This window comes from Daldinia loculata, assembly GCF_022478755.1.
Source record: "Daldinia loculata strain CBS 113971 unplaced genomic scaffold F4817scaffold_83, whole genome shotgun sequence".
NCBI lineage: Eukaryota > Fungi > Ascomycota > Sordariomycetes > Xylariales > Hypoxylaceae > Daldinia > Daldinia loculata.
Window position 1 is genome coordinate 12,332 of NW_026054937.1, and position 23,862 is coordinate 36,193.

The window sequence follows — 23,862 nt, forward strand, 5'->3', positions numbered from 1 at the left end:
CCCCTCTAATACATCTATGAGGAATCCGAAGACGTCCATGCAGACTAGAGTCACAATCTATTCCCTATTTTGCCCTCCAACCAAATCCATCCCTGACGTCTTCACACACTAACCCGTACCAACCATTTTGCTTTTGGTCAAAATCGAGCGGGAAAAAAAAATGCTGCATGCCGAATTATGCGACGCGAGAGAAATATAGGAAATGAATATGCTACCTGCCCGTCCCGTAGAAACCGCCTGATTAAGTATCGCACGGCAACCGCGCGAAAATGAGTTCTCTCTAGCTCATTCGCCGTCCACTATGCTAAAACCCTAAAGCCGTCAACTTATTACTCGGGTGTGCTAAAAACCCTCCCTCCGCCTTCTCTGACGAAGAATTAAGACCAGGTGCCGTTTTAAAAGGGGGGGTCATAGAATAACCGATGTTCAACAATGTCCGAAAAAATTCCAAGACTAATGCCGTGTTATAGGCTGAAAGCTATTGGCCGCAATCCATGTCTCAGGTAGCGGTCCTATACCGTATGAGTACCGTTTTGACCTCTTCCGATAAGCCCCTTCGGTGAAACGAATCGTAGATATAACATTCATGAATCGTAAAATGCGTAACCTCCTGTCGGGAGGCCGTAATCATCCGTGCCAAAATAGCCGAATAAAGATCCGCGGCGGAACAGAACCCCCACGTGCCACTAGGATAGTCCCGCAACCACGGCGATCGGCGGGATCTCTCTCTCGTAGTCGAGAAGCAGTTCTTTCTCGGAATATTTGGTGCGGTGGTTGCGCAAGGCCAAAGCGTTGCTGATCATACGTTCAAGATCATCATGTCGAGGCGAAGGCGTCGCAATGCTGTTGCTCCTTCTGGGACGAGGAGACATACGCAAGGCGTCGTTAGCATCACCATCAGGTCGACTACCCCAAGAGGTCTATCACCGCATTAGCATTAAGATTAAAAAGCCCAATGCTTCGAGGTATGCCTTACCATGTTCAAGGTTATCAGAGCGTATAGCTTGATCAAACCGTGGAAGTAGCCGAATATGATGGAGACCGGGAGGAAGATAATGTCGGTCGGGTTACGTCGAAAGAGCCCGACCAGCTTGACTACCTTGGTGAATGCGAACATGTAGATAAACTGAGCCCAGAACCAGCGCTGGCGAACTTCCAAGTCCCAACCCTCGGTGCCCCACCAGAGCGAAGCTAGTAGAAGGGGGTCCACGAGGAAGGCTAGGGAAGTAAAGGTTGCAATATGAAGAGCGTAAGTGGACCATGGTTGTTGACTAAGACGCGAGACGATAGTTAGTTTATGAAAAAGCGACCTCGTTGGGGTAGTTTAATGTTACAAGGGGACAAGGGGACAAGGGGACAAGGGGGAGGAGAATGATGGGGACAGGGGTTTAAACGAAAAAAAAAAGGCAGTCAGAAAACCTTACGTAATCACGTATCTCTCTCGAACCAGGCTCGTCCAGTTGCTTCGCCAGTTGCTTCGCGCCCATCGCGAGCACTGATAGAGAAATTTAAGGCCGTTTTCGAGGGTAGTCTCGATCTCACATTCGCGCTCGTACTGGATCCAGGTCTTCCATTGGTGGCTCACCAGCCAGCGGGTCACGAAATTGTCGTCGTCGGCGTTCAGGATATAATCGCGCCATCGCTCGGTCTTGAACCCCTCCAGAAAGTCATGGCTCGATAGGATCTCCGATCGGTAAGCCCCGGTGCGGCCAGACATGCAAGAGGTTCCTCCGTCAACGTTGTGGGTAGCCGAGATCTCGAAGTTGCGGCGCTCGATGTAGGCTGCTCCGAGCCAGTTGAAGATCTGAGTCGACAGGGATCCGTCCGGCTCTCGGCGCACACGTTGACAGGTGCCAACGCCTCCGATCTTCGGGTCCTCGAAGGGAGCAAGAATCCACGGGATGAGAGTGGACGGCCAAGTAACGTCGTCGTCCGCCATAATCGTAATTTCGGTCCTCACCTTGGGAAGCGCCTCGCAGACTTGAAGTCGCTTGTTGGCGATGGGCCCGGACAGCACGCGGATATTAGAGGTCGAGAGGGTCTTCACCAGTCTTTCCAGCGCCGCGTGCTTATCCAACGTTGTCACGAGGATCAGTTCAAACGGTCGACAAGCCAGGATGCTCTCCAGTGAGGGACGAAGCTCCTCGAAGACGTTGTGAATGGTAGGAATAATGACCGTCACGTCATTGGAGCAGTATTTAGGCTTGATGGGAATAGGCTTCGACTTGTAGGTCCAGTGGCTAACCACGTGAACGATCAGACGCAGGTAACGATGCACCCTGGTGGAGAGTTAGATATTTCAGAGCATCGACCGGAAGTTATCCAAAGGGAGAAACCGTAACAGCTGTGAACGCGCAGAACTTACCACAAGAGCCAGAAAGTATACCACCAGAAGTCTGGCGATGAAGGAAAGCCGAGGGGCACGTGAAAGAAGCCCGACGGGGGTGTGGTAATGCCCATCGTGGATAATTCTCTCCGAGGGAGAGACTCGAGATCCAGATAGACGTATTAATGTACTGTAACGTATTCAACGTTGTTGTCAAGAATTCTATTAGGAAAGGTCCAAATTGTTATTCCTGTTTATTCCTGTTTATTCCTATTTTAGTTAGGAAGCTGCTGAAGGCGCGTGCTTTTGTGTACGAGCCGGTCGTCTGAGTGATCTCCTGGGAGAAGTTGACAAGTCACCACCAGATGTCTATCAGTCGACTTCCAAGTGACTAGATGTATAGGGTCAGCTGTTTTGTTTGTTTTGTTATTATTTTTACCTCGGAAGAAAGTACGAGTAAGGTAAATCCCAATTCGCGGAGAGGAGCTAGGATGTAGTTGGTTTGCTGTAAGAGCCGCAATAAATAGAAACCGCAGCCCCTCCATGCGGCAACCGCAAGCAAGTGACGAAGCGAACTTGCAAAGCGGAGCAGGTGCGGCGTGATATGCGTAGTCGGGGAAACGGCAAGGACGGGACGAAAAAGGGAAAGAAGTAGCTACTTACCTATTTGATAGTTTAGGACGTGACGTGTACCTATCTTCCGAGATCTGAACTCGACGAAGAGAAGTCACGCGTAGTAGGAACGGGGAAGGGGAGGGGGGCATAAAAATCAGACCGGTCCCTGCTTTGCGTCTGTGATTAATAGACGGAATTAGGAACAATAGACGAAACCGGGACTATGCAACGGTGGCAACTATTAGTAGTCCCTTGTGGCGTGAGATCTCCGATGAATGTATTGTAGACAACGACAGAAAGAAGGAATCCCCGAATCCAAGTCCTCGAAACGAGAGTTTGTCCTATCCACCGGACGAGAAGAGCAACCTCGAGGTCCCTTTTGTTTCTTTTCCGGACGAGGCGAATCTAAGCCGAGACGGAGGCAGGGCCGGTAACAACAATATAATACACAACAGACTAAAGGAAAACCCTAAAGAAAAGAAGCCATTATGATGGTCAATGGGCTTCCAGAGGACATAGGAGAAGTCGTCAAGATGAAGCCAGCGGGCCAGACCCGGGAGAGGAGGCAAGGATATATAGGCAGATGGACCCATATGACCCCATTTGAGGAAACGGTCGATGTGTATAACCTACCTTAACTATTTCCCCTACATAAATACGTAAACGACAGACGATGCAATGGGACATTAGGTAATTATGGGGATGGCTAAGAAGATAATTAGGGGACATAGTAAAGTACGAAGAGACATGTAGGCGTATGTAGGTGTATGTAGGTGTATGTAGGCATGTAGGCATGTAGGCAGGTAGACAGGTACCGTACCTACATACATGCGTACATGAGTAGAGAGGTAAATACATGAAATTAAGTAAGGGTAGTGGAAATGTAGAGTAGTGCTTAGATCGACCCGTATGCAGCTTGTAGATGATGGGAACAGGTACCTTGCCAGAAAGAAGACATGGAAGTGCGTATAGGTTAATAATACTTTGGGTCCTTGGGTCCGACGTGCATATTATTACAATACTAAAAACGAGAGCGAAACCCAAAAATAAAAAATATAAGAGCTTTAATCTTAGACCACGAACTAAAAAGGGAAAAGAAGAGACATAAATTGATAAAAACCGAGCATATGAAATATAATATACTGTATTAATTTCAAAAGGGACGTCAAGACCGAAACAACCTTACAATGCTACCTGCCCAGGCTAGGTACCAAAGGATGTTTATGTAGGTTAGAGAGTACATAGGAAAACGGTTCCAATGTCACATAGGTTATAATAGACACCCCGAACTGCCTATCAAAAGCAGCTGGGAAAGTCGAATACAACCGAATAAGAAACGAGACACAGACCGAGAGAAAAACAGGAATAGTAAAATTACTCCCCTTTTTTTTACGATTGCTATTTTGGTCTCCTCAGTTGGTACTTTTCGAACCGATTGAGAGAGCGCGGGACGGTTAGAGGTTAGAAGTTAGAGGTTAGAAAAAAGAAGTGACTGGACTTTTTAGTTAGAAGAGGAGAACCTGAAAAAAATTCATGGTTTTCCGGAGCCACCTATTTCCAGTTTGACCAGTTGGAGAAGCGGCTGCTGCTAAGAAATGTCCGGTTTTGGAGGTTGGGGTCGGGTGGGCGTACTAAATTTGGCTAGATGGGGCTACTGGGGCCAATGTGGAACGGGGATTCTACCTACTCTAATTCTCTAGGTAATAACTCTGAAGAAGCTCAACAGCAAGGACGAGGGCGCAGTGCACGGTTGTGTAAAGTAGGTACCGCACGTAGTGGGCATGGTAGACAGGGAAGGCATAGTGGAGTTTATGTTTACAGGGCACCGGGGGGTGTATAGATGTAGATGGTACTGGAGCTCTCTAAAGTTTAAGAGTCTAAACCGCGTTAGTTCGATAGCAAACTTCCAGCTGCACTAAACCAACTACATCTTAGGAGGTAGGTACCTATTCACAGGGCTCTTTAAGCGGCTACCGTTGCGAAAAGCAACTAAGCGGAGCACCGTGCAGCAGGTATCCAAGCTACCCAGAGATGCCTAGGCTGTACTTTGCAGACCCTAGACAACTAAAAAAAAATTAGAAAATGGGGTCAATTCTGGGAAGACGTGCTACCTATCTTCCCGGGTACTTGGCCTGTACATTACGAGACTTGGACGAATACTTGCAATACAACCTTAAACCTACAAGACCACCTACCGGACCTACTACACCTACCAAGAAGCATCCCATCGTGCGGCGATATGCTTACAAGAATACTAATAATTATGCGTGCGAGATGAATGATAGTGACCTGACTTTCTATCATCTGTATGTTTTTTTCCCTCTTCCTTCTCACTGGTGTACCAGAATAGAAACACGAGAATAGAAACACGAGATTCGTAATTTGTATGTAAGTGAAGGGTTTCCCTCCGAGGTTCGCATGTATGGTTGACACATTAAAAGGGCTATGAGAGTAGTATACGTAGCATATGTAGGTAAATGTTGGCATATGTTGGCATATGTACGGTACATGGCTCAATCAGGTTGTTCCTGATTGAACACAGTCAGCGCGTACGGACTGAACGAGCTCGTGAGAGTTCGGCCCTGTCACTGGCCGGAGCTGTTTCTGGGACCCTACGGCTCACAAGTCGCTAAGACCTATCGAGCCGACCAAAGATCCCGGGTCTCAGGCGAATCAGTCTCGAGATGTGCTGCTGTGGAGCGCAAATCGATCTTCACAAGAACGGCTCCGTATACAATTTCGAACGATCTCGCTCTTGGCGATTGGCTAGAGGTTCATTCGGGCTGTCTACTAGTGAACTTAGCGCTGATCTGTAGCCTCCACGATGGACGCTATTCAGTGGGATCAATAGGATCAATGGGCCTAGGATTACGAAGGCCCTGGGGAGTTCCCTGTGCGATGGCGAAAGCACGAATTCCCGCCTGCTGAATGAAGGGAAACATCCTATTGCTCTTCTCTCCAGACGTTATATGAAGATCTAATGGCCAAGACATGGGTTATAGTAGCCGCGCGAGTAGAAGATCCGAGAGCTTAAAGCGTGCGGCCCCCAATATTCGTCAATACCTATAGCAGTTAGCTGTAGGTATTCATCATTCGTCAATATTTATCAAACGGGTAACCCTACCGGCAGCAGCAGCGTGCCGGGTACCCAGTTAATAAATCCAGGCTATACGGCAGGACATAACATATATCTCTAGAGTCGTCGTCTGGAAAAGCTTCCTCGGTTCCGCTTGTCCATGATTGCAACGCGCCCTGGGCATACGAGAATCATTGCTGTCCCCTATCAGTGCTTGATAATACGTATTATACTACTTAACCTCGTCACGGCCGCCTATCATTGGAGAAGCCGTGACGACTTTGCGTCTACGTGGACGTCTGGAAACACTGGGTCCGGCGAACCGTCCCTGTAAGTAGCACGGGTCTCGCCAGATTTTGGGTTGGATTCGATGCATCATTTAATTCACGGTGATCTGGAAAATTCCATTCACGGCGGGTTTTCCAGAATTCGTGGCGTGGTTGGCTCCATGCAGAAGCAACTGAAACCTCTGCGTGTGCGCGTTGCTATAATAACGATCTACTAGGAAGTAGTACCGGGTTGGTCCGGCCCCCCGTGTGTTGAAGTTACACTGTCGCCCCTCCGTATGTTGGTTCAGACGACGATACCTGCATATATGCTCGTCGTCGGTGGTACTTATATGTCAACCCCCACAGATTCATTATGTAAGGCAGGGGGAGGTTCCATATCAAATACCGTATGCACGTATGTACGTGCGCACAGCTTGCAAGTATAGGTAGCGTATAGAGTATAGCTTGGACAGCTTCTCCTATCGCCGCTGCTGGTCTCTTGTTCTGGCGTTGACGTTTGCCGGCCACTTACACGACACCCCGTTCTCGAAATTGCGCATATGGTAGGTAGGTCGACTAGCACGTCCCGCTGCCGGAGTGTCGTGCTATTGTCCCGCAAACTGCGCCTACGCAGCCACCCCCTTAAAGAAGATGCTAATGATACCTGTTAATCGCGATAGTCGACGTAACGTATCGCAGCACAGTATTTTTTTTAACTATTTTTTTCGCGCCTCCCCTTACTGACAAGGGAAGAGGGAGAAAAATTCGAACAGAGTCTTCTTTGCTCAGGAATAGGTGATAAGATGAGATGTGCATGCGTCCTTGCCGCAGAGACAGGCAAGACATTGGAAGCCATGAAAGATTGAGGCTTGGTTGTCATTCTGCGAGGTGTTATTATTCCTCGCCGGTGCAACTTGCGTGTATTTATTTCCGGTAGAGTCGCAAGATTTAATGCAGCCTGCAAGACCAAACAACGACCTGCCGATTGAAGACTGCTGCCGACAGGGTTCGACGGCCGTCATCGTCCCCTATCCTGGTTTTCGAATTATGATATACCATTTAGATCAATCGGCCGATAATAAACAGCAAGTGTGCGCAGGTCGGCCTCGCCAAGATTCCCCAACTTGTACAAGTAGTATTACAGGGGGTGGGAAGCACAGCGCCTTGACACCCCCGACGATGATCTCGCCCGCTGTTACACGGCGCCGAGCGCTACACGACAGAATCGCGCAAATAGGAAAAAAGACAAAAGATGAAGCAGACTTCCCCAGCCGAAGAGACCCCCATAGGTATCCGCCTTGTGGGCGAGAGAGAGTGGGCGCCGCACAGCACAGCGTCACACGACAGCACCCCTGGAGAGGTCCCTGACGAGGATCCGTGAGCTTCCTGTCCGTCAGCAAGCGTCGACCCGGGATATCAGGAGAAAGCTGAGGCTGGGGTAACCTGGGACGATCTCGAGCCATTGGCCAATGACCTGATTTACCGTACCGGCATGCAATATCGGGCCTTGTTCCTAGCCTGCTAGCATGGTTCCCGGCGTGCTCTGGCGCAATCCAGATTCGGTCAGCGTCATGTACCTTGCTGGAATATCATTTAAAGATCCATCTCTCGCAAGCCGCAAATGTACATGCAGACTACCTAGGTAGGTATGTACCTAGGTATGTAGATCTCTCGTTTCTTCGAATCTTGATTTCCTATTCCAACGTATCTGCCGCGGAAGGACAGTGCAACGCCTTCCTGTATGACCTACATACATGATGCCATACGCCAGGATACGTCCAATCACCACGGTCCTATGGTGTAACCGTAGTTGCATCTCAACCAAGGTCGAACGACGACAGTTGAAATCATTACGATGGTCGTGGTGGGATGAGGGGTGAACCCGAGGCTCCGAGCCCCACGTATCCCATCTTCTATTATACAAGATTAGGTGCGTGTCCTCTTGGGAGGCGACGGCATTTGTCTTCTCGTGCCTAACATATTTATTATATTCGTTTAAGTACGGATGCGTAGACGTTTTGGGTGACGTATCTGCGCCACGGTGGGACGACAACCGGGCGTCTTTCTAATGTTCTTTCTAGTATTGATTGCCTCTCTTCTCAGACTATTACTACTCGAAGATGAAATCGACAAAGACTTATTCGCAGCGTGGGGATGATGCTGTACGTATAGTATAGATGCAGCTCGACGCTTTGGGGGCGAACCCTGGGTCCCCTAATAAGCCGTGACCATGCTAGTCATCCCAGGGATTGGCCTACGTAACATACATACATAAGTTTCGACAAACCTTGAGCCGACTAGTTCCACGTAACACCATATAGCTCTATATTCCTGAACCTTTTTTAGATTAACCTTTCCTTTCTCTCTCTCCTGTCCTTCGGTTGTGAATCCCGTACTCCTGGTATGATCGTCGATGAGGCTGCTAGAGCCGTAGATGTACTCCGCGCTCCGTCCGTCGTCTGCTTTCATTTCTAGCGTATCATCAAACCATGCCGTTAAAAGAACCCAACCGCGGAACCTCACGAAATCTAATAACCCTTGGGCATGGCGTGGCTTGCATGTTTGGCGGAATGGCACCCTAATCATACCGGATATCCAACAAGCTTGAATCGGGGCTCGCCTGAGGCTGGCCAACGGCTAGAATCATACCAGCTCCCTCAGAGGCGCGACCGCGCCGGCTGCGTATGATGCCTCTATCGAGCAGGGTTTCGCATGTATTACTACTCTACGGTACTATGTAGCCGGCGAATCTCCTCGGTCAAGCTAGCTACTTGCATACCTTAGCCTCCGACACCGTTGTCGACATGTCGAATTACTACTCGAATCCTAGATGACCGGCGTGTATGGCCTTGCTATTCAGCCTAGAGACCTTTTTGGCATGGCTAGCATCTAAATGCTTAGATTAACGCCATATTATTCAATCAACACTCGCTAAATGGTTACCTATCCAACTCCATTTATGATTGTCGCCGTTAGGACATAATAGTACCTATAATATAACACGCCGGTTACGAATATCCTAGATTTCGTCATCGCGGCTCTCGCGAATGGGCGAGCTCGAGGTATGTACAGAGTAACTCGAAAGACGTCCGCTGCGTTATACGTATTGTATTAGCGAGCCCCCGTCCGCGTTTATTCGCCTCTGACTTCCAGGGAGCTACCGTAGAACAAGGGGGAGATACGCATGTATCAATTATCAACTATCAATTATCAACTCGCCATCTCTTTAGTGCTGTGATGATCAGGATCTTCCCGCGGCCATTTTTAGCGACGGAGTGATTGTGGAGAAGGGGGGAAAAAGGCCAGAGAGCATTGTTGCTATTGTGGCCCCTGACCTGACCGGTCGCCCACTGACCGAGCACCCAGACCGAGCGGACAGGCCCACGATGGGGCTCTTCCACCGAAGGAACGTGCCCATCGCTTCTCTTACCATGGTTCAATATACGTACCCAGGCTGTGTAGCATGCGTACCTACATTCCAGTCGAACGAGGGATTCTTCCATCTTCCGCAAACGAAAGCATCCTCGCAGAGAAGGACGGCAGAAAGCGTGGAAGCGCTATTAAGGGGTTGCCGAATCGGTGAGCTATTTCCGGTAAAAGGTGTACAGTTCTAAATTACTCTTCACCATCGGCAACTTTCGAAGCGATCGCGAAGGTATTTTCTTCCTCCCACTATTAGCGGCTTCGCATTAGCGGCATCCTCTACCTGGCGGCGACGGATCTCGATTCGGGCAGCTTGGCAATCTTTACATGCTTAATTCGATACGACGCACGAAGAGGTAGCCATAGTTAATAAGTTAATAATTCTAGTGAAGCTATTTTCGCTGACCGAGAGCTCAGGCCAAACAGGTTGGAAAAAAAAAAGCCTGCCAAGCAAGCATATTGCTATAAATGTTTTATTACATATAGGACTGCTGTTCCCAAAGCATGGATTCGGTATATTCGGCACCAGGATCCCAATCCTAACTCATGACAGGCCAAAGATCAAATCGCTCTTCCTCACCATATGCTTCCTACCTTACCCTTAACTCCTTATTATTTTTTGCCTCTCTCTCTCTCCCCCCTATGTTTAGTTACCCAAAACGTCGTATACAGAGCAGGGTCCACTCAGCAAACACTACCCTCGGGATCGCGAACTGCGCACGACTAGAGAATCAATCATGTTGTCTCGAAAGCTCGCGAGCAGGTCATGTGCGGCAGACACCTGCAAGTTCTGCATACACCAGGAGGACAACTGTATGAGGCGGGTTCCAACAGCTGAAGTTTAGATTTTCATTCCAACGTCAGTCCACCACGCCAGCCATTCTTCGGGTACCTTTAAGCCTACCTATCGCTGGAAGGGAGAATGGGGAACGAGCAAATCAGCGCTGTTCCACCTTATATCCTCGTTCCGGCGCCGGGTCCCAAGTGGCCCTCTTGCAACCAAAACCCTCGCTTAGGCTACAGGGCCTGGATTAATACCTCACACCCTCACAAGGGCGTGATCTTAGCCACATATTTAACTTCTTCCGAGGAGTGTGTCCGCCCACGTTGCCCTCTTTTTATTTCCTCTTACGGTCGAGCAAGATAACGGAGGTACTTGCAAGGTACTCCCTCGTACCGGCCCCCCCATAGCCGTGCGTGTACATGGTCGTCTATTTGAAGGAGCGAGGTGGTTCGCAGCCCATCTTTCCACCTACATATCTACCTACATGACACCAATCCCAAGCCGTCTAGGCGGTCAATCGTCCCTCTTAGCAGGCCGCTACGCACGCACTGAGGATAGCAACAATGGTACCCAGCAAGAAAAAAAAAGGAACACGAGAAGCGTCGCTGCAAGGACCTACCGGAGGCGGTAGAGAAACTTGATGTACCTAGGCTCGTTGGTCCCTCTGAATCACAGCATCAGCACGTCTGTATCCGGCAGCTCCAGAGTCCCATTACTCGATGGAACCTCGACCCAGATCTAGAAATGCTAATTTGGCCCACAGCGGGAGACAAGGCTCGCGGAAGCACGAGCTTACATCCGGGAAGAAGTCATCCAGATGATGTGCATCCAGGGCCACTTCGTGGCGAAATTACTGTGTTTGCGGATAAATCCATGAGCGTGCTTTCTGACATTTCACAGCATATCTAGATTCAGAAGCTATTTCCTGCCTCTGCATAGTAAACCCCCATGGGTGTCTGATGGTTTCGCTAATCAGTCGACTCCCCCTTTGATTTACGTCAGGTTCATATCATGCCCTTCGATGGTGCATGCTCCTAAAGCACAACATGCATATGACTGCGGTACTATGAGTTGTTCTGCTATGCGAGGAGGGCCTTTCTGCCGGCCCCGTGGGAAACAAACCCCACGTTTCGTCCTACGGTATGATATCAAACTCGCGAGGGTCAATATTGAAAGAAAGAAAGAGGAAGAGAAAAATTTTCCTGTTCCTCTTCGTTCCCCTGTCGCCGGAAAACCATGTCCCGTTTTGGCAGGAGTAGGTCTTAAAAGCCCTAGGAATGCGTTAACCAACCAACCTATCGCTGTATGTCACTTGGCTACATAGCTGCCCCCTGTCGGCACAGCACACTGGTCTCACGAGCTTAAGAGCATATGGCGGTCAGCACACATTGGCCATTCTTGACAGGGTGCACAACATATACATACTCCCACCTCATGTCCACGTCTGCTTACGGCAACCATTCCGGCTACAGAGATATATGCAGGTGCACGTCTATCATTATGCAACAGCAGGCCATTGATAAGACGTCAAAAAGAAAAGAAAAAAGAAGAAAAAAAGGGACCTGCATATAGGACCCTGAGTTCTGTCGCCTGCGCGATGGCGAGTGAAGTGGCTAAACCTAGAGGCTAACCGCTGTGGCGAGTCCTGCAACAAATCGAGTTCTTGGCGTTGATGTTCGTTGGTTTCCTACCTGCATTGGCCTGAGGCGACGAATAGAGAGCTCTGCCTACTTCTGCCCTTATGCACAAGAGGTCTCAGCTGAGGCCACGGACACAGTCGTTACCATGGTAATCGACAAGACCTAGCTGGCCACTACTCTTAGACCACGGCTCTGACGAGTCACACGTCTCCAAGCGATCGATGCTCCCATTACTCGGTTGGGCCAGACTTGTGCGGGACCGGGCGGTCGTCCATGATAATTTGATAATAGAGGAGCATCGTGCCCTTCTTTTCCGGATTCGAACGTACCGGGATATTCGGCAGTGCGGTTCTAGATTCTCACTTGCCGAGAGGCCCCAGTCACTGCTGTATGATGAGCCTCTTGTTTCTCGTCGCCCCTTTCCCCTCACTTCTCACGCCGGTCTGTCAAGCGCTAAGCATGCTCTCGCGCAGCTACGAGACGGCCGATCTTCGTTACGCGCAATGTCGCGAGCGTCGAACGCAGTGGCAATCGACTAGGAAGAGGGGGTCGATCTTGGTAGCGGAGGCGATCCTCGAACTAGAGATCAGGAGGCCTCTACAGTGCCACGGAGGTAAGCCGAGCGTTCTTCCGGCGAAGAGCCCGATTCTATTCGTCCAATAGTGACAAGTAGCACATACGGTAAAGCGCACGAGGTGGATATGCTCGACTTGGAACGGATACGTATGCAAGTTTCGCCGTCCAGATCTACTGTAGCACCTTTAACGGACCAAGATCTTCTCTCTGCTAAGCTATGCCAATCATTCGTAACCGGAAACTCGGGAGCCTTAACAGGTACTACCCTATTCGTCCTCGGGATATCCCATCTAGAGGATTATTTTCAAGCCTCTATTGATACTTCGTAGCTAAGCCAACGACTCGTGACAGATTTAATTACTCTGGATACCTTCCGAGAAATGCCCACAGAAGCGTCTTATTTGAAGCGTTACTGGTGATCGTCTGAAAAAAGAAAAAGAATTAAACCACGAGACACGTACTTCGGCCTTAAGGTCTCTGGGCACTCGCCACCATACATGATATCGAACCGTGCATGCCATTAATAAGTCGGCCCATCCGAAGTGACGGACTCGGAACGTTACCTAGTAACCTACCTCAAAAGATACCGTTCTTACAAACGAGTCGTTCCGAGTCGTTCGATTTTGGACGAGATGCTAGGTGTCTGTGTGGATCTGCTATTGCATTTAACGACAATTGTCATCTGTGACAGTGTTTTCTACTCTTGGTTCCATTCCCGACGAAACCTGGTCTGTTGAGTGGAGGTTCTGTACGAGTGCATCATCAAGACGACGTGTCGTGTCAAGTCCGATCTCATCGCTCGTGGCAGTCAAGCAACGAACAAGCAAGCATGGAATGGTTCGGAACGATTACCTTATGCAGGAAGTTGGTACCGCCGCCGGGCCGGACTCCGAGAGCGGGGGGCCTGACGTCTGCTTCCAACGGCTCGAGCGACCGAGCGTTACCGATGGGAGTTTTAGACCGGCGTCGGCGGTAAAGCTTTCAAGCGTGTTCCGACACGGACTTGTCAAGGGGAAGGCTATGCGAGACCGACGTGTCGGCCTCCACCACCCTCAACTGGGCGAAATAGGAGCAACGACAAGCCATCGGGCCGTCGGATGCCGCCGTACCGCACTCTCAGACCACCATATCTCCACAAATCCCGTCTTTCTCTGAGGTGGCAGACCCAACGGCAGACCCAACGGCAGACCCAACGCGGAGTTTCTCATTCCAGCCAACACGGTACTACCGGTTGGTCAACAGGATTCCCGTCTGATGTTCTTATAACCTAATCTATTCTACTTGTTAGTTTCGTCAAATACCGCCTTCTATGTCCCCTTTCAGAATTCAAGAAGCACAGGAAGAATCGCTGCCCACAATTTCTTCATCTCAAAAGACTCTTACACCTCTTTACCGCCAGGATTAGTTCGCAGCTAGAGTTGTACAAGCACATATAATTGCCATGATCCCATTCTCCTGTCAGAAATAGCTAACAATAGCCAAGGGTGATCCCAAAAATCGTCTGATATATACAATATATACAAGATTATATTCTTAAGACATATTCGAAATGTCCAAGGATCAAACTTACTCTTTACAATACACCATGGCGTTCAGCGGGCCATTGAGACATTTATAGCTCTCATTTTCCTATGCGCCTAGAACGCCACGACCTCAAGCTCGGAACTTGTCGACCGGCATAACTCCGAGTCAACAAAGGGTTTAACCCAACCTAGTCTTTCAGTCACCGACTTATTATATCGCTCTTATAGACGCTAATGCTTCACGGGATTGGGTCCGCCGTTTCCGGGCGGTTTGGGCCGGGAGCCCACCTTACCACCGATACACCGCCTCGGCCTGTTTCTATACATATCTCATCGAAAGCACGCAAGCGGACGAAAGCGGATGCATACGTGCAGCCATCTAAGTGAACGGCTATTTAGTATTCCATGGCTCGGCTCCGCCTGTCCCTTTGAGCTAAACGGCGTCGATCGACTGACTTGCGTCCACGGCATTTTGCGACAGCAAATTACGCGGCAATCTGCTAAGTGACAACTCTAAATGACGACCCGACCCCATCAGAATCTTATAATGGGCACATCTAACTTCCGATTTCGAATTCGGCTAGCGAGCCTATTACTTGTCATATGTAGGTGACCGGGTAAGTCCCCGGAAGGGAACGAAGAGGTGAATATAACCTGAAGTATAGCTTCAAGCAGGATCACGAACAAATTGGTCGATAACGAAGTAGAGTTACTCGATATCGTAGGTTAGGAATCTTTTACTAATGTAGAACCAAGCCCTCTATGTATACAAGTTAAAGCTAATATAAAAAATACTATTAAAAATTTACCCCGTATCATAACACTCGCAAGTAAAACATCATATGTTGAACATCATCTACCCTTCCACTTCTTCCACTTCTTCCACATAACACAGACAGATATCTACCCGCCGTAACACAGATCCCCCTGCATTGTTAATCTACGTTGTCCACGCTAAATTCTCAAATCCGACAAGCCATCAGTTGTTAGATGCATAAAACATACGTTACCTAGCTTATATTCCCCCCTCTTCCGGAGTTGGCGAAGATAAGGAGAACCTATTTTTCCATTTTGGCTGACTACTGCATTGCAAGTAGGTACACCTAGCTGAGTGGAACAATGATCAGTTCATACCAAACTGAATTCATACCTAGGTAGCTTCTTGATCTGCCCAGGGCTTTTGCTGTTGATCAGTGGAAACTTGGTCGAATGCGGTATCATCAGTGGTCAATTTCCGCAATCCGCAATCGATAAGGCATACCACAGCTTAAATCCCTGTAAGTCCCTGTTCCCGGCCTTGCTACGCCGCATAGGTACCCCGACCCAGCCCCCCGGCGAGTCTTCTCCCCTTCTCCCCTTCTTCCTCCCCTCTTTAGAAGGTGAGAAATTGCTAGAATGGTGCTAGGTTTCCCCCCCTTTTCCCTTTTCTATCACGATAACTTGCCTATTCCCCACCACGTGCAGGGCCAGGGCCAGGACGTGGCCCTTCGAGTCGTTCTAGTCGTTCTATTTGATTTTAGTCCGCTGAAAAAAAAATAATAGAATGGAATCGTGAGGCTGAATTATCGCCTGTACCCCCCCTTTTTTCCCCTTCCCTTAACCCCATTTCTCCCGACTTACCCGACTTGCTGGCTCCTCATCGTACTTACAGACTATTGTTCCATTATCTTATTGTCCACCGCCTTGTCGACGCTAAGTTGGCTAGGTAACCTTTTTTGCTAAGTTCTGCCCGCCTCTTCCAAGTTTCGCATCGGCTGCGCAATCTACTCATCATAATACTTCGTCTTTGTAGTTTTTTTTCTTCCCGCCATTAACCTTTTCGCTCGTCATTGTTATTGTTATCATCATCATCGTTGTTTGTCTGTTTGTCTGTTTGTTATTAGAAAAAAAAATTGCGCCATACATACGCTATTACCAGCTGAGAAAATAAAGGCATTATTGTGAGAGACCGCCTTTAATTCTGTTGGTCGTTCACCGCCTTGGTCCCCTCCCAAGGTGACCCGAGCTTTGGATGCTTGCTTGGTTGTTGCTGCGCGTCCCATCCGCATCGTTATGCTGTATTGACCGAGCAATCTCTCCACCCCTCAAATCAAAGGCCCACCAAAGAACTCCAGTCTATCTATCCGATTCAGTATTTATCACATGGTAACAGCGATAAAACTCATGGCTATTTCTCAGAGCATATGAAGCCCGTATGAAGCCTTCTCGTTGATGTCACTTTGACCGCAATTATATCGTTGGTCTAAGTCATTCATCTCATCTTTAGCCTCTGAGTGATTTATTGTCGTTATTATCGTTATTATTCAGACCTCCCAACCGTCGCGCACATGACCCTTATTAGTGTCGGTCCTACTCCAATGTCTTTATTCCGGTGATCCCGACTCTTTGGCCGTCTTGCGGGCCCCCTTGCGAGCCCCCTTTTGCTCTCTCTGTTCTGGCGCGCGACAAAAGAATTATTTCGCGTCTAACAATCCCGTTTGTCTTCCTAGACGCATTATTTACGTACGTCGATGGTCCCGCGATAGCAACGGGGTATAGTATATGTACGTGTATATGATAGTGAGACATCTATATTTACATATACATTCATACTTGAGTACGTCGCTGTCGCCTCCATGCCATTCTACGCCATGGCATCAATTCATAGCCTACCGGGACTCAGATCGCATGGTTCAAGCAATAAGATAAACAAATCGAGAGCTAGGACGGCAGTCAAGCCAATTCTTAAGAAACTTTCGTCGCAATCGGAGAAAAATTCGTTAGATTTGGATAGAGGGTGGACAGATCAGGATGAACAATATCAGACCCGCGATGGCTGGGTAGGAGGAGTAGGAGTAGGAGTAGGAGTAAAAGGGGTAGCAGGAGTAGAGAAGTCGACTAAGGAGATAAACTTTACCTTGAACGAGGCTGGTACGAACCGATATAATCATGCTAGGTCGATAAGTGGTGCAAGCCATGTTTCTGTCGCGACAAGCAGCAGCTCCGGCCCACGCCACCAAGTCGGTGCGCCGTTCGTACATCCTTTTCAGCAGACACCTCGGACGTCAACCCCGCCTTTATCGTATGCCAATTCGCAAACGTCCTTCTTCGACATCACTGAGGACGATAACGATGGTAACGATGATAACGACGATAGCGTTGGTAGCTGCAGCAATAGCAACAGCAACAGCTTAGACGCAAGTCACAGCCATAGGAATAGTCTTCATATTCAGATGAACTCACATTCACATTCGCAACCTACTTTGGGCATAGGCCGTCCGTCTCTAGCAAGCACGCAACGTACTTCATCCTTTTCTGAAGTAAAAAATGCACATACTTCAGCCCCTTACCCTTCTCACCACTCACCCCCCCTCCGAATAAATACTTCGCGGACCGTCCTAGCGTCTCCCGTGCAGTCTTCGCGCCTCCCCAATGTTCCAAGTCGATCTGACTTACAACTCGATCGCATAACGGACTCGCCCATATCTCCGTCCAATACTCCCTCAAATCACGTCACATCGCCCGCCAGTTCATCAACCCCGATGTCTCCCCTACGCTCTTCGTTCGATGCCAGCGGTTTTCCTCGCCTGCGCGCAAAGTCTGACCTGGACACAGCCACTCGCGCTGAGCACCTTCGAGTAGCCCGTCGGAAATTCGAGCTGAGGGAGAAGGCCAAAGAGGAGAAATACGCGCGAGAAGAGATCAAGCGTCGCGAGCGAGCCGATAATAAGCGCGCTCTCGAGAAGGAAAGGTACGCGGCGGCTGCGCATAAGGAGCAGATGGCTGCGAGAGCTCGCTTAGAGGCAGCGGAGCTCGAGGAAGCAATAGCTCGCGGGAAGCACAATAGGAAGTTCAGCGGGACCAGTAGCAGCCGCCCGAGCATAGCCATCTCTAGGACTAGCATGTCTCGGCCAAGCACGTCGCGAAAGAATATCCCTAGCCCCTTAGGAGAGTCTGAGAAGTTTGCTAGTAGCAACTACGACAGTCTGGATGCGCGAAGCCCGCCAGCTTTTGGCAACGAAGCCGGAGGGGCGCAGAGCGTCCCCTTTCAGCCCACCAAGCGCAGAAATACAGCTAAGAGGAAGACCCAGAGCACGTGGACTATGTTCATATTATGGCTTAGAACAAAGCTGCTCAGGGTCAGCAAGAACCGTTGACTTGTGCGCCTCCCGGCAGGATCCCACCGCACATCTTATATCTTATTTTTCAGGTCTTAGCCGGCCTACGGACATACATATACCCACGATATATACACACCCAGCTCAGCATCGTCAAGAGGAACGATATTGCGCATGACGGAGGCGGCGTGAGTGGCAGGAACAAACCACGCATATCAATCGTCAGGTCATTGGCAACAAAGGCATACGAGCATACACGATATCCATTGCATTCACGACTTTCACTTTAGCATCGTTGAACAAGGCGTTTTAGACTTGGAGTTTAAACAAGTCGGTTGCATTTTTTTGTTAGATACGCCGTTGCATTCGCCCTGCTTCGTCGACGTGGGGAATAAAGGAAACGGAAGGGTAAAACCTAGGTACCCTTGGGAGTTTTTGCACTAAAGGCAAGAGTGCTACTATCGATCCGAGGTCTACTTGGACGATTGGATTTGCCATTCTTTTCACTTCTCTTCTGCGTTTTCGGATACCCGGCATTCGAGCAATCAAATTAAGAGACTACCTATACATCCACACTCGACCCCTTTCCCATCTACCATCACACCTTGGCAGCACGTGGTAGGCACGCCACAGCTCTGTGGGTAAGACAAGTAAGGGGTCGTTGGTTCTGGACAGGTCCTATTTATGCTCTGCCGTACGTAGTATTCCGGAAACTTTTAGGGAAGGGATGTATACCGGTGAATTGGAACCTGCAATCGCATTGGTAGTAGAATAGATATGGTAGCATCTACGGATGGGATGAATAGCGTTCCTCCGAAAACACAAATAGCAATGATGAGTTGCAAAGTCATCACGCATAGTTTTGAAGTGCTAAATCTTAAGTGAATGAATGAGCTCACAGCCAAGGTGCCATGGCCTCCTTTCTAATGTATGACTAAATCTTACGTTTCTAGCATTATCTACGGTTTACTAGTACGAGATGTTTTTAATACCTACTCGCACTATGGCTTAGCTGAAATATCTGCCGGCTTCTTGAGAAGGTCTTGTATAATCCGCCATCAATGTAATTACACGTATCTTACTAATGCAAGTGCCTCTCATCGTAGTAATCTGGGCCTGTAAATAAACATCAGGTAGATCTTCATATTAGGTAACGAATGAGATTTAAATCTCATCATGCATACATATACATAAACAGGAAGAGTCGGCACCTTATAAAGTACACTACATTACATCACCACACCATTCCAGGCGTAGGTATTACATTCATCCACAAGCGTCTCGGCGTCTTGATGACTTGACTCTTTATATTTATACGCAGTCGGTCCTCATTGGTTTCTAATGTTATTTTTCTGGCGCGCGCCTAGATCTTCTAGTCCGTGTGTGGATTAGTGGTAGCTTGGTGGCGATTGGCGCCAAGATCTTCAGGGGTGCGTCGCATAGCATCCATGGATGTGTTTTTGGGATGATTGCTTCAACCGTCCGTTGTTTGCGAATGTATATTCGTACCTTACCTAGGTACCTATGCAGCTATGGGGGTTAAATTCGAGGGTTGAAGTGTCACTTTAGGTAATCTGTTGCTATGGTTAGGTGCATGAGGATGATTTAATTAACAGCCGCTAAGCAACATGAAAGTTTCAGGTGCGATATTGCTTTTTATGATTCCTTATTTTAGGTATCTTTCGGTCAAGTCATTAGGTACCTACGCGGATTCGTTCGGGAACTTTACGCCTCAAATACGAAAAAAAGGGAAGGCGAATACGTGCGCCAACCCCATCATACATTAGGTTTGGCTGTTCTGGGCAATGCGGCTATGCCTTTAAGCTATCGTTTTATCTCGATCCCAGTTTGACTTGGATGATTAGAGAGATTTGGTTGGTTCGTCGGCTCGTTGGTTCAACCCCTTTGTTCCCATAATTCGATAATCCCATAATCCCATATTTATTTTTCTCCCAGAAGAACAAGACCAAATAAATCCCCAGGACGGGTCTATGTACATAGTAGGCTTGGGGTCTTGGCCAAGACTTCTTTTGATTGGTTCATCAACCTGTCTTTTCCTTTTGTTACCTCCTGAATCCAATTTGAATCTTGGCCTTTCCCATTCTTTGCCCTCTCTGCCAATGCAGTCCGGTTGCTTAGTTGGTTAATTTTGTCTTGTCCTTTTTGCCCTTTCACGTCGTTGACGTCGAGTTCCACTATCATTCAAGTCCAAACCCTCTCGTCTCCGAAACAAGTCGTGATTTACATCATCTCTAACCAGGTCATCCATTCGTTGTCTATTTTCCATTATTTCTGCTTCCCTTCCTAGTAATTCGGTATTGAAGTTCGTTCGCTTCCCCTACTCTCTTCCCGAGTAGATACATTTCGCATACCATGGTGAGATTATCTACGCCGGTGCTGGCTGCGCTAGGCCTGTTCGCCGACAGGGCGTTCGGTGCCCTAGAAGTAAACCTCGACGACCCAGGTATGTACATGTCTACTTATTCTCCCCGGTACCGTTGGGAATTGTTTCGCGCATAAGTAATGGCGATTAACAGGGGATCTTCTCCATCTAGAATCTATCAAGCAGGCTGCCGCACAAGTCGCCGAAGACCTTCTCACCTTCTATCATGGCGACGAACCGGGCATGGTCCCCGGTATCTTGCCCGGTCCTCCCCCGGACGGCGACTACTACTGGTGGCAGGGTGGTGCGATGTGGGGTACGCTGCTGGATTATCGACACAACACTGGCGACAAGCAGTTCGACGATCTGATAACGACGGCCATGCTGCATCAGGTTGGCGACAACGCTGATTACCTGCCGAGAAACTGGTCTGCGTCCATGGGTAACGATGATCAAGCTTTCTGGGGCTTGTCGGCCATGCTGGCCACCGAGGTAGGATACACGGATCCTCCAGAGGACCAGCCGCAGTGGGTAGCGTTGGCGCAGGCTGTATTCAACGAGCAGACGAGCGAAGACCGAAGAGTTCCCGACGGACGATGCAAATGGGGTCTCAGATGGCAGGTTTACTCGACCAACAATGGATACGACTATATCAACAGTACGTCGGACCAGCCCAGATGCTTACGAATAATATATCGGACACTAACGTGATAACAGCCATCGCCAATGCCTGCTATTTCAACATCGGTGCCCGATTGGCCCGCTATTTCGGCAACCAGACCTACGCCGACCTTGCGACGAGAACATGGGATCTGATCCATGATCTAGGCTACATCTCGGACAAGTGGGATGTTTACGACGGCGCCCATCTGCCCGATTGCACCGACCTCAACAAAGCCCAGTTCTCGTACAACGCCGCCATGTTGCTACAGGGTGCTGCTTTCTTGTATAACTACGTAAGTTCCTTCGCTTCGTTTCGTGTACAAGGTTTTCGTACCAAGTCAAGAAGAGTTCTTTCAAATACTAACATAATCACTCAGACCGATGGCGAGCAAATCTGGAAGGACCGCATCGATAACCTTACAGACCGCATGATCGAAATTTTCTTCCCTGGTCCCGCTAAGATCGCGTTTGAGCCATCTTGTGAAAATCAGCAGTGTAATTCTGATATGGAATCTTTCAAGGGATTCATGCACCGATGGATGGGCACGACTATGCAGGTGGCACCCTTCACCAAGGAAAAGATCCTGCCGGTTCTCAAGTCATCCACGCAAGGCGCCGTGAAGCAGTGTACCGGCGGTACCAACGGTCGGTTCTGTGGCTTCCACTGGACCAGCGGAGTTTGGGACGGCGACGTCGGTGCCAGTCAGCAGATGAACGTCTTAGGTGCCTTGGTCAGTCTCCTGGCTCCCGACGTCCCGGCACCCCTTACCAACCAGACCGGTGGTACTTCGAAGGGTAAAGCGAACGCTGGTTCCAGCGACCCTGTGATGCCTACGCTCGCTCCGATCACCGGCGGCGACAAGGCAGGTGCGGGCATCCTGACAGCCCTCATCATCGCGGGATCACTCTCGGCCTTTGCATGGATGAGCTTGGACTAAACGGAGGTGGATTAGAATACATATTGGAAGGTCAATAATGGAATTTCTGGCGTAGGCACGTGTTTTGCAACCACATCTTGATCTTTTTTTTGGAATTTTGTTCAGGAAACGGATACCCGGAACTGTCGAATCGTCGAACCGACGAGCGGATCTGTACATAAGCATCCTTCCCTTTTGGTACCTCTGTCTTTCTAGTCTGCCACAGTTCATTTCTAGGAGTTCATAGGACTTGGCTGCCGAGATCCCGGCACGGTAGGGAGGACCGCAGGAGAGTGGAAGAAGCAAGGAATAATCCAAAGAATTGGACAATATAGACTTAAATCTAATTCAATGCATGGGTGATACAGTTGTCTATTGCTTAATATAGTGGCTTGACTTGTCATGTTAACTGAACCGGTATCAGTGACTATGCGGAGAGGGTTTGTCAAAGACGGCATCACCAGCAGGCTTATGCTCACTCCTGCTCTGACTTGACTCTTTACCAGCAACACAATCGATCATATAAGGTAGGCAATAGAATATCCGTAAGGTTGTAGTTTAATAACCCCAGTCTCCGAGCCCTTATAAAGACTATTCAAGAGTTGCGGATTGATTATGCCTGTGCCATTCATTCACTCATCCCACCCGAAGGTTACATGTTCTAACTAGTCCCGCAGTAGAGGCCCTACGTAGTTCATAGTACTTGAAACTACTAGACTTCTCGATTATGCGATAAAATTCAATCTGTTAGAGTTGAGACAACTCAAAGTTGGCAGCCATAGATGTAAAGTCATACATATAATCACGTTCCTAAGCCTAACTAACAGACCTTCGTTTGGACCACTTGGTTAGACCTACGTAATGAGTATTCGTAAAGACCTGATAGTATATGAACCTCTCATACGAATAATGAAAAGTCGACGTCTTGTTGGCCCCTGGATGTCAAGAAACCAAAAATGACTTAAAATATGAGGGAAAGCGGTAGCAAATACGGTCGGTCAATTTAGGCGGACGGATACAAGAAGTGAACAAGAAGGGTGAATGCATATATGATAGAAATTGCTCTCATCCTGGTCCTCTTCAGTCTTAGATTTTCATTAAACAATAGGTATGTATAGAGTATGTGAGATAATCAATTTAGCTACCCCGAGCAACTATGCTCGACTTAGAAAGCTAATGAAGAGTTTACAAATATAACCTACAACTCCTCATACATGCCCTAGATAGTTCATATTATTTAAGCTCTCTATTATAGATTAGTAAGTTGAATATTGTTACGAGCGCTTACTCTTATGTGTACTTGAAGCTTTTAACCCTTGTTAAACTAATGAGTATAATACGTATTTGCCTATCTTCTAAGCCAGAGTACAATTGAAGTTTGATACGTCTCATCTTATATTTGAGATATCTTGAGATATTTAAGTTTACCTGTATAATAGTAGATAGTGATGTGAAGCATATGAGCTAGTCAACTGGGTAAATTAGAAACTGAACGTGAATGTGTATTTTGTTAAGTCCTTTTCTAGTATTACTTTGCCCCGGGTTTTCTTCGAACATCACACTCAAAGGT

General features: G+C 48.5%; 4 protein-coding genes across 4 annotated transcripts; 3 read left to right on the forward strand and 1 right to left on the reverse strand.

Moving 5' to 3' along the window:
* Positions 1-686: 686 nt before the first annotated feature.
* On the reverse strand, positions 687-2,460 carry F4817DRAFT_362069 (glycosyltransferase family 2 protein; the record flags this gene model as incomplete). Its single annotated transcript, XM_049306477.1, has 4 exons — positions 687-920; positions 977-1,271; positions 1,425-2,279; positions 2,366-2,460. 4 exons carry the CDS (start codon positions 2,458-2,460, stop codon positions 687-689), a joined length of 1,479 nt encoding a protein of 492 aa, XP_049154365.1.
* A 10,132-nt stretch (positions 2,461-12,592) lies between these two features.
* On the forward strand, positions 12,593-13,864 carry F4817DRAFT_320569 (uncharacterized protein; the record flags this gene model as incomplete). Its single annotated transcript, XM_049301199.1, has 2 exons — positions 12,593-12,746; positions 13,401-13,864. The coding sequence occupies 2 exons, from the start codon at positions 12,593-12,595 to the stop codon at positions 13,862-13,864; spliced, it is 618 nt and encodes a 205-aa protein (XP_049154366.1).
* Positions 13,865-16,862: 2,998 nt separating this feature from the next.
* F4817DRAFT_362070 (uncharacterized protein) lies at positions 16,863-18,368 on the forward strand (the record flags this gene model as incomplete). The annotated part of the gene is made up of 1 exon (XM_049306478.1): positions 16,863-18,368. The coding sequence occupies one exon, from the start codon at positions 16,863-16,865 to the stop codon at positions 18,366-18,368; it is 1,506 nt and encodes a 501-aa protein (XP_049154367.1).
* Positions 18,369-20,217: 1,849 nt separating this feature from the next.
* On the forward strand, positions 20,218-22,313 carry F4817DRAFT_369153 (glycoside hydrolase family 76 protein; the record flags this gene model as incomplete). The annotated part of the gene is made up of 4 exons (XM_049307322.1): positions 20,218-20,793; positions 20,867-21,370; positions 21,430-21,668; positions 21,753-22,313. Exons 1-4 carry the CDS (start codon positions 20,703-20,705, stop codon positions 22,311-22,313), a joined length of 1,395 nt encoding a protein of 464 aa, XP_049154368.1. The 5' UTR covers positions 20,218-20,702.
* Positions 22,314-23,862: the final 1,549 nt, after the last annotated feature.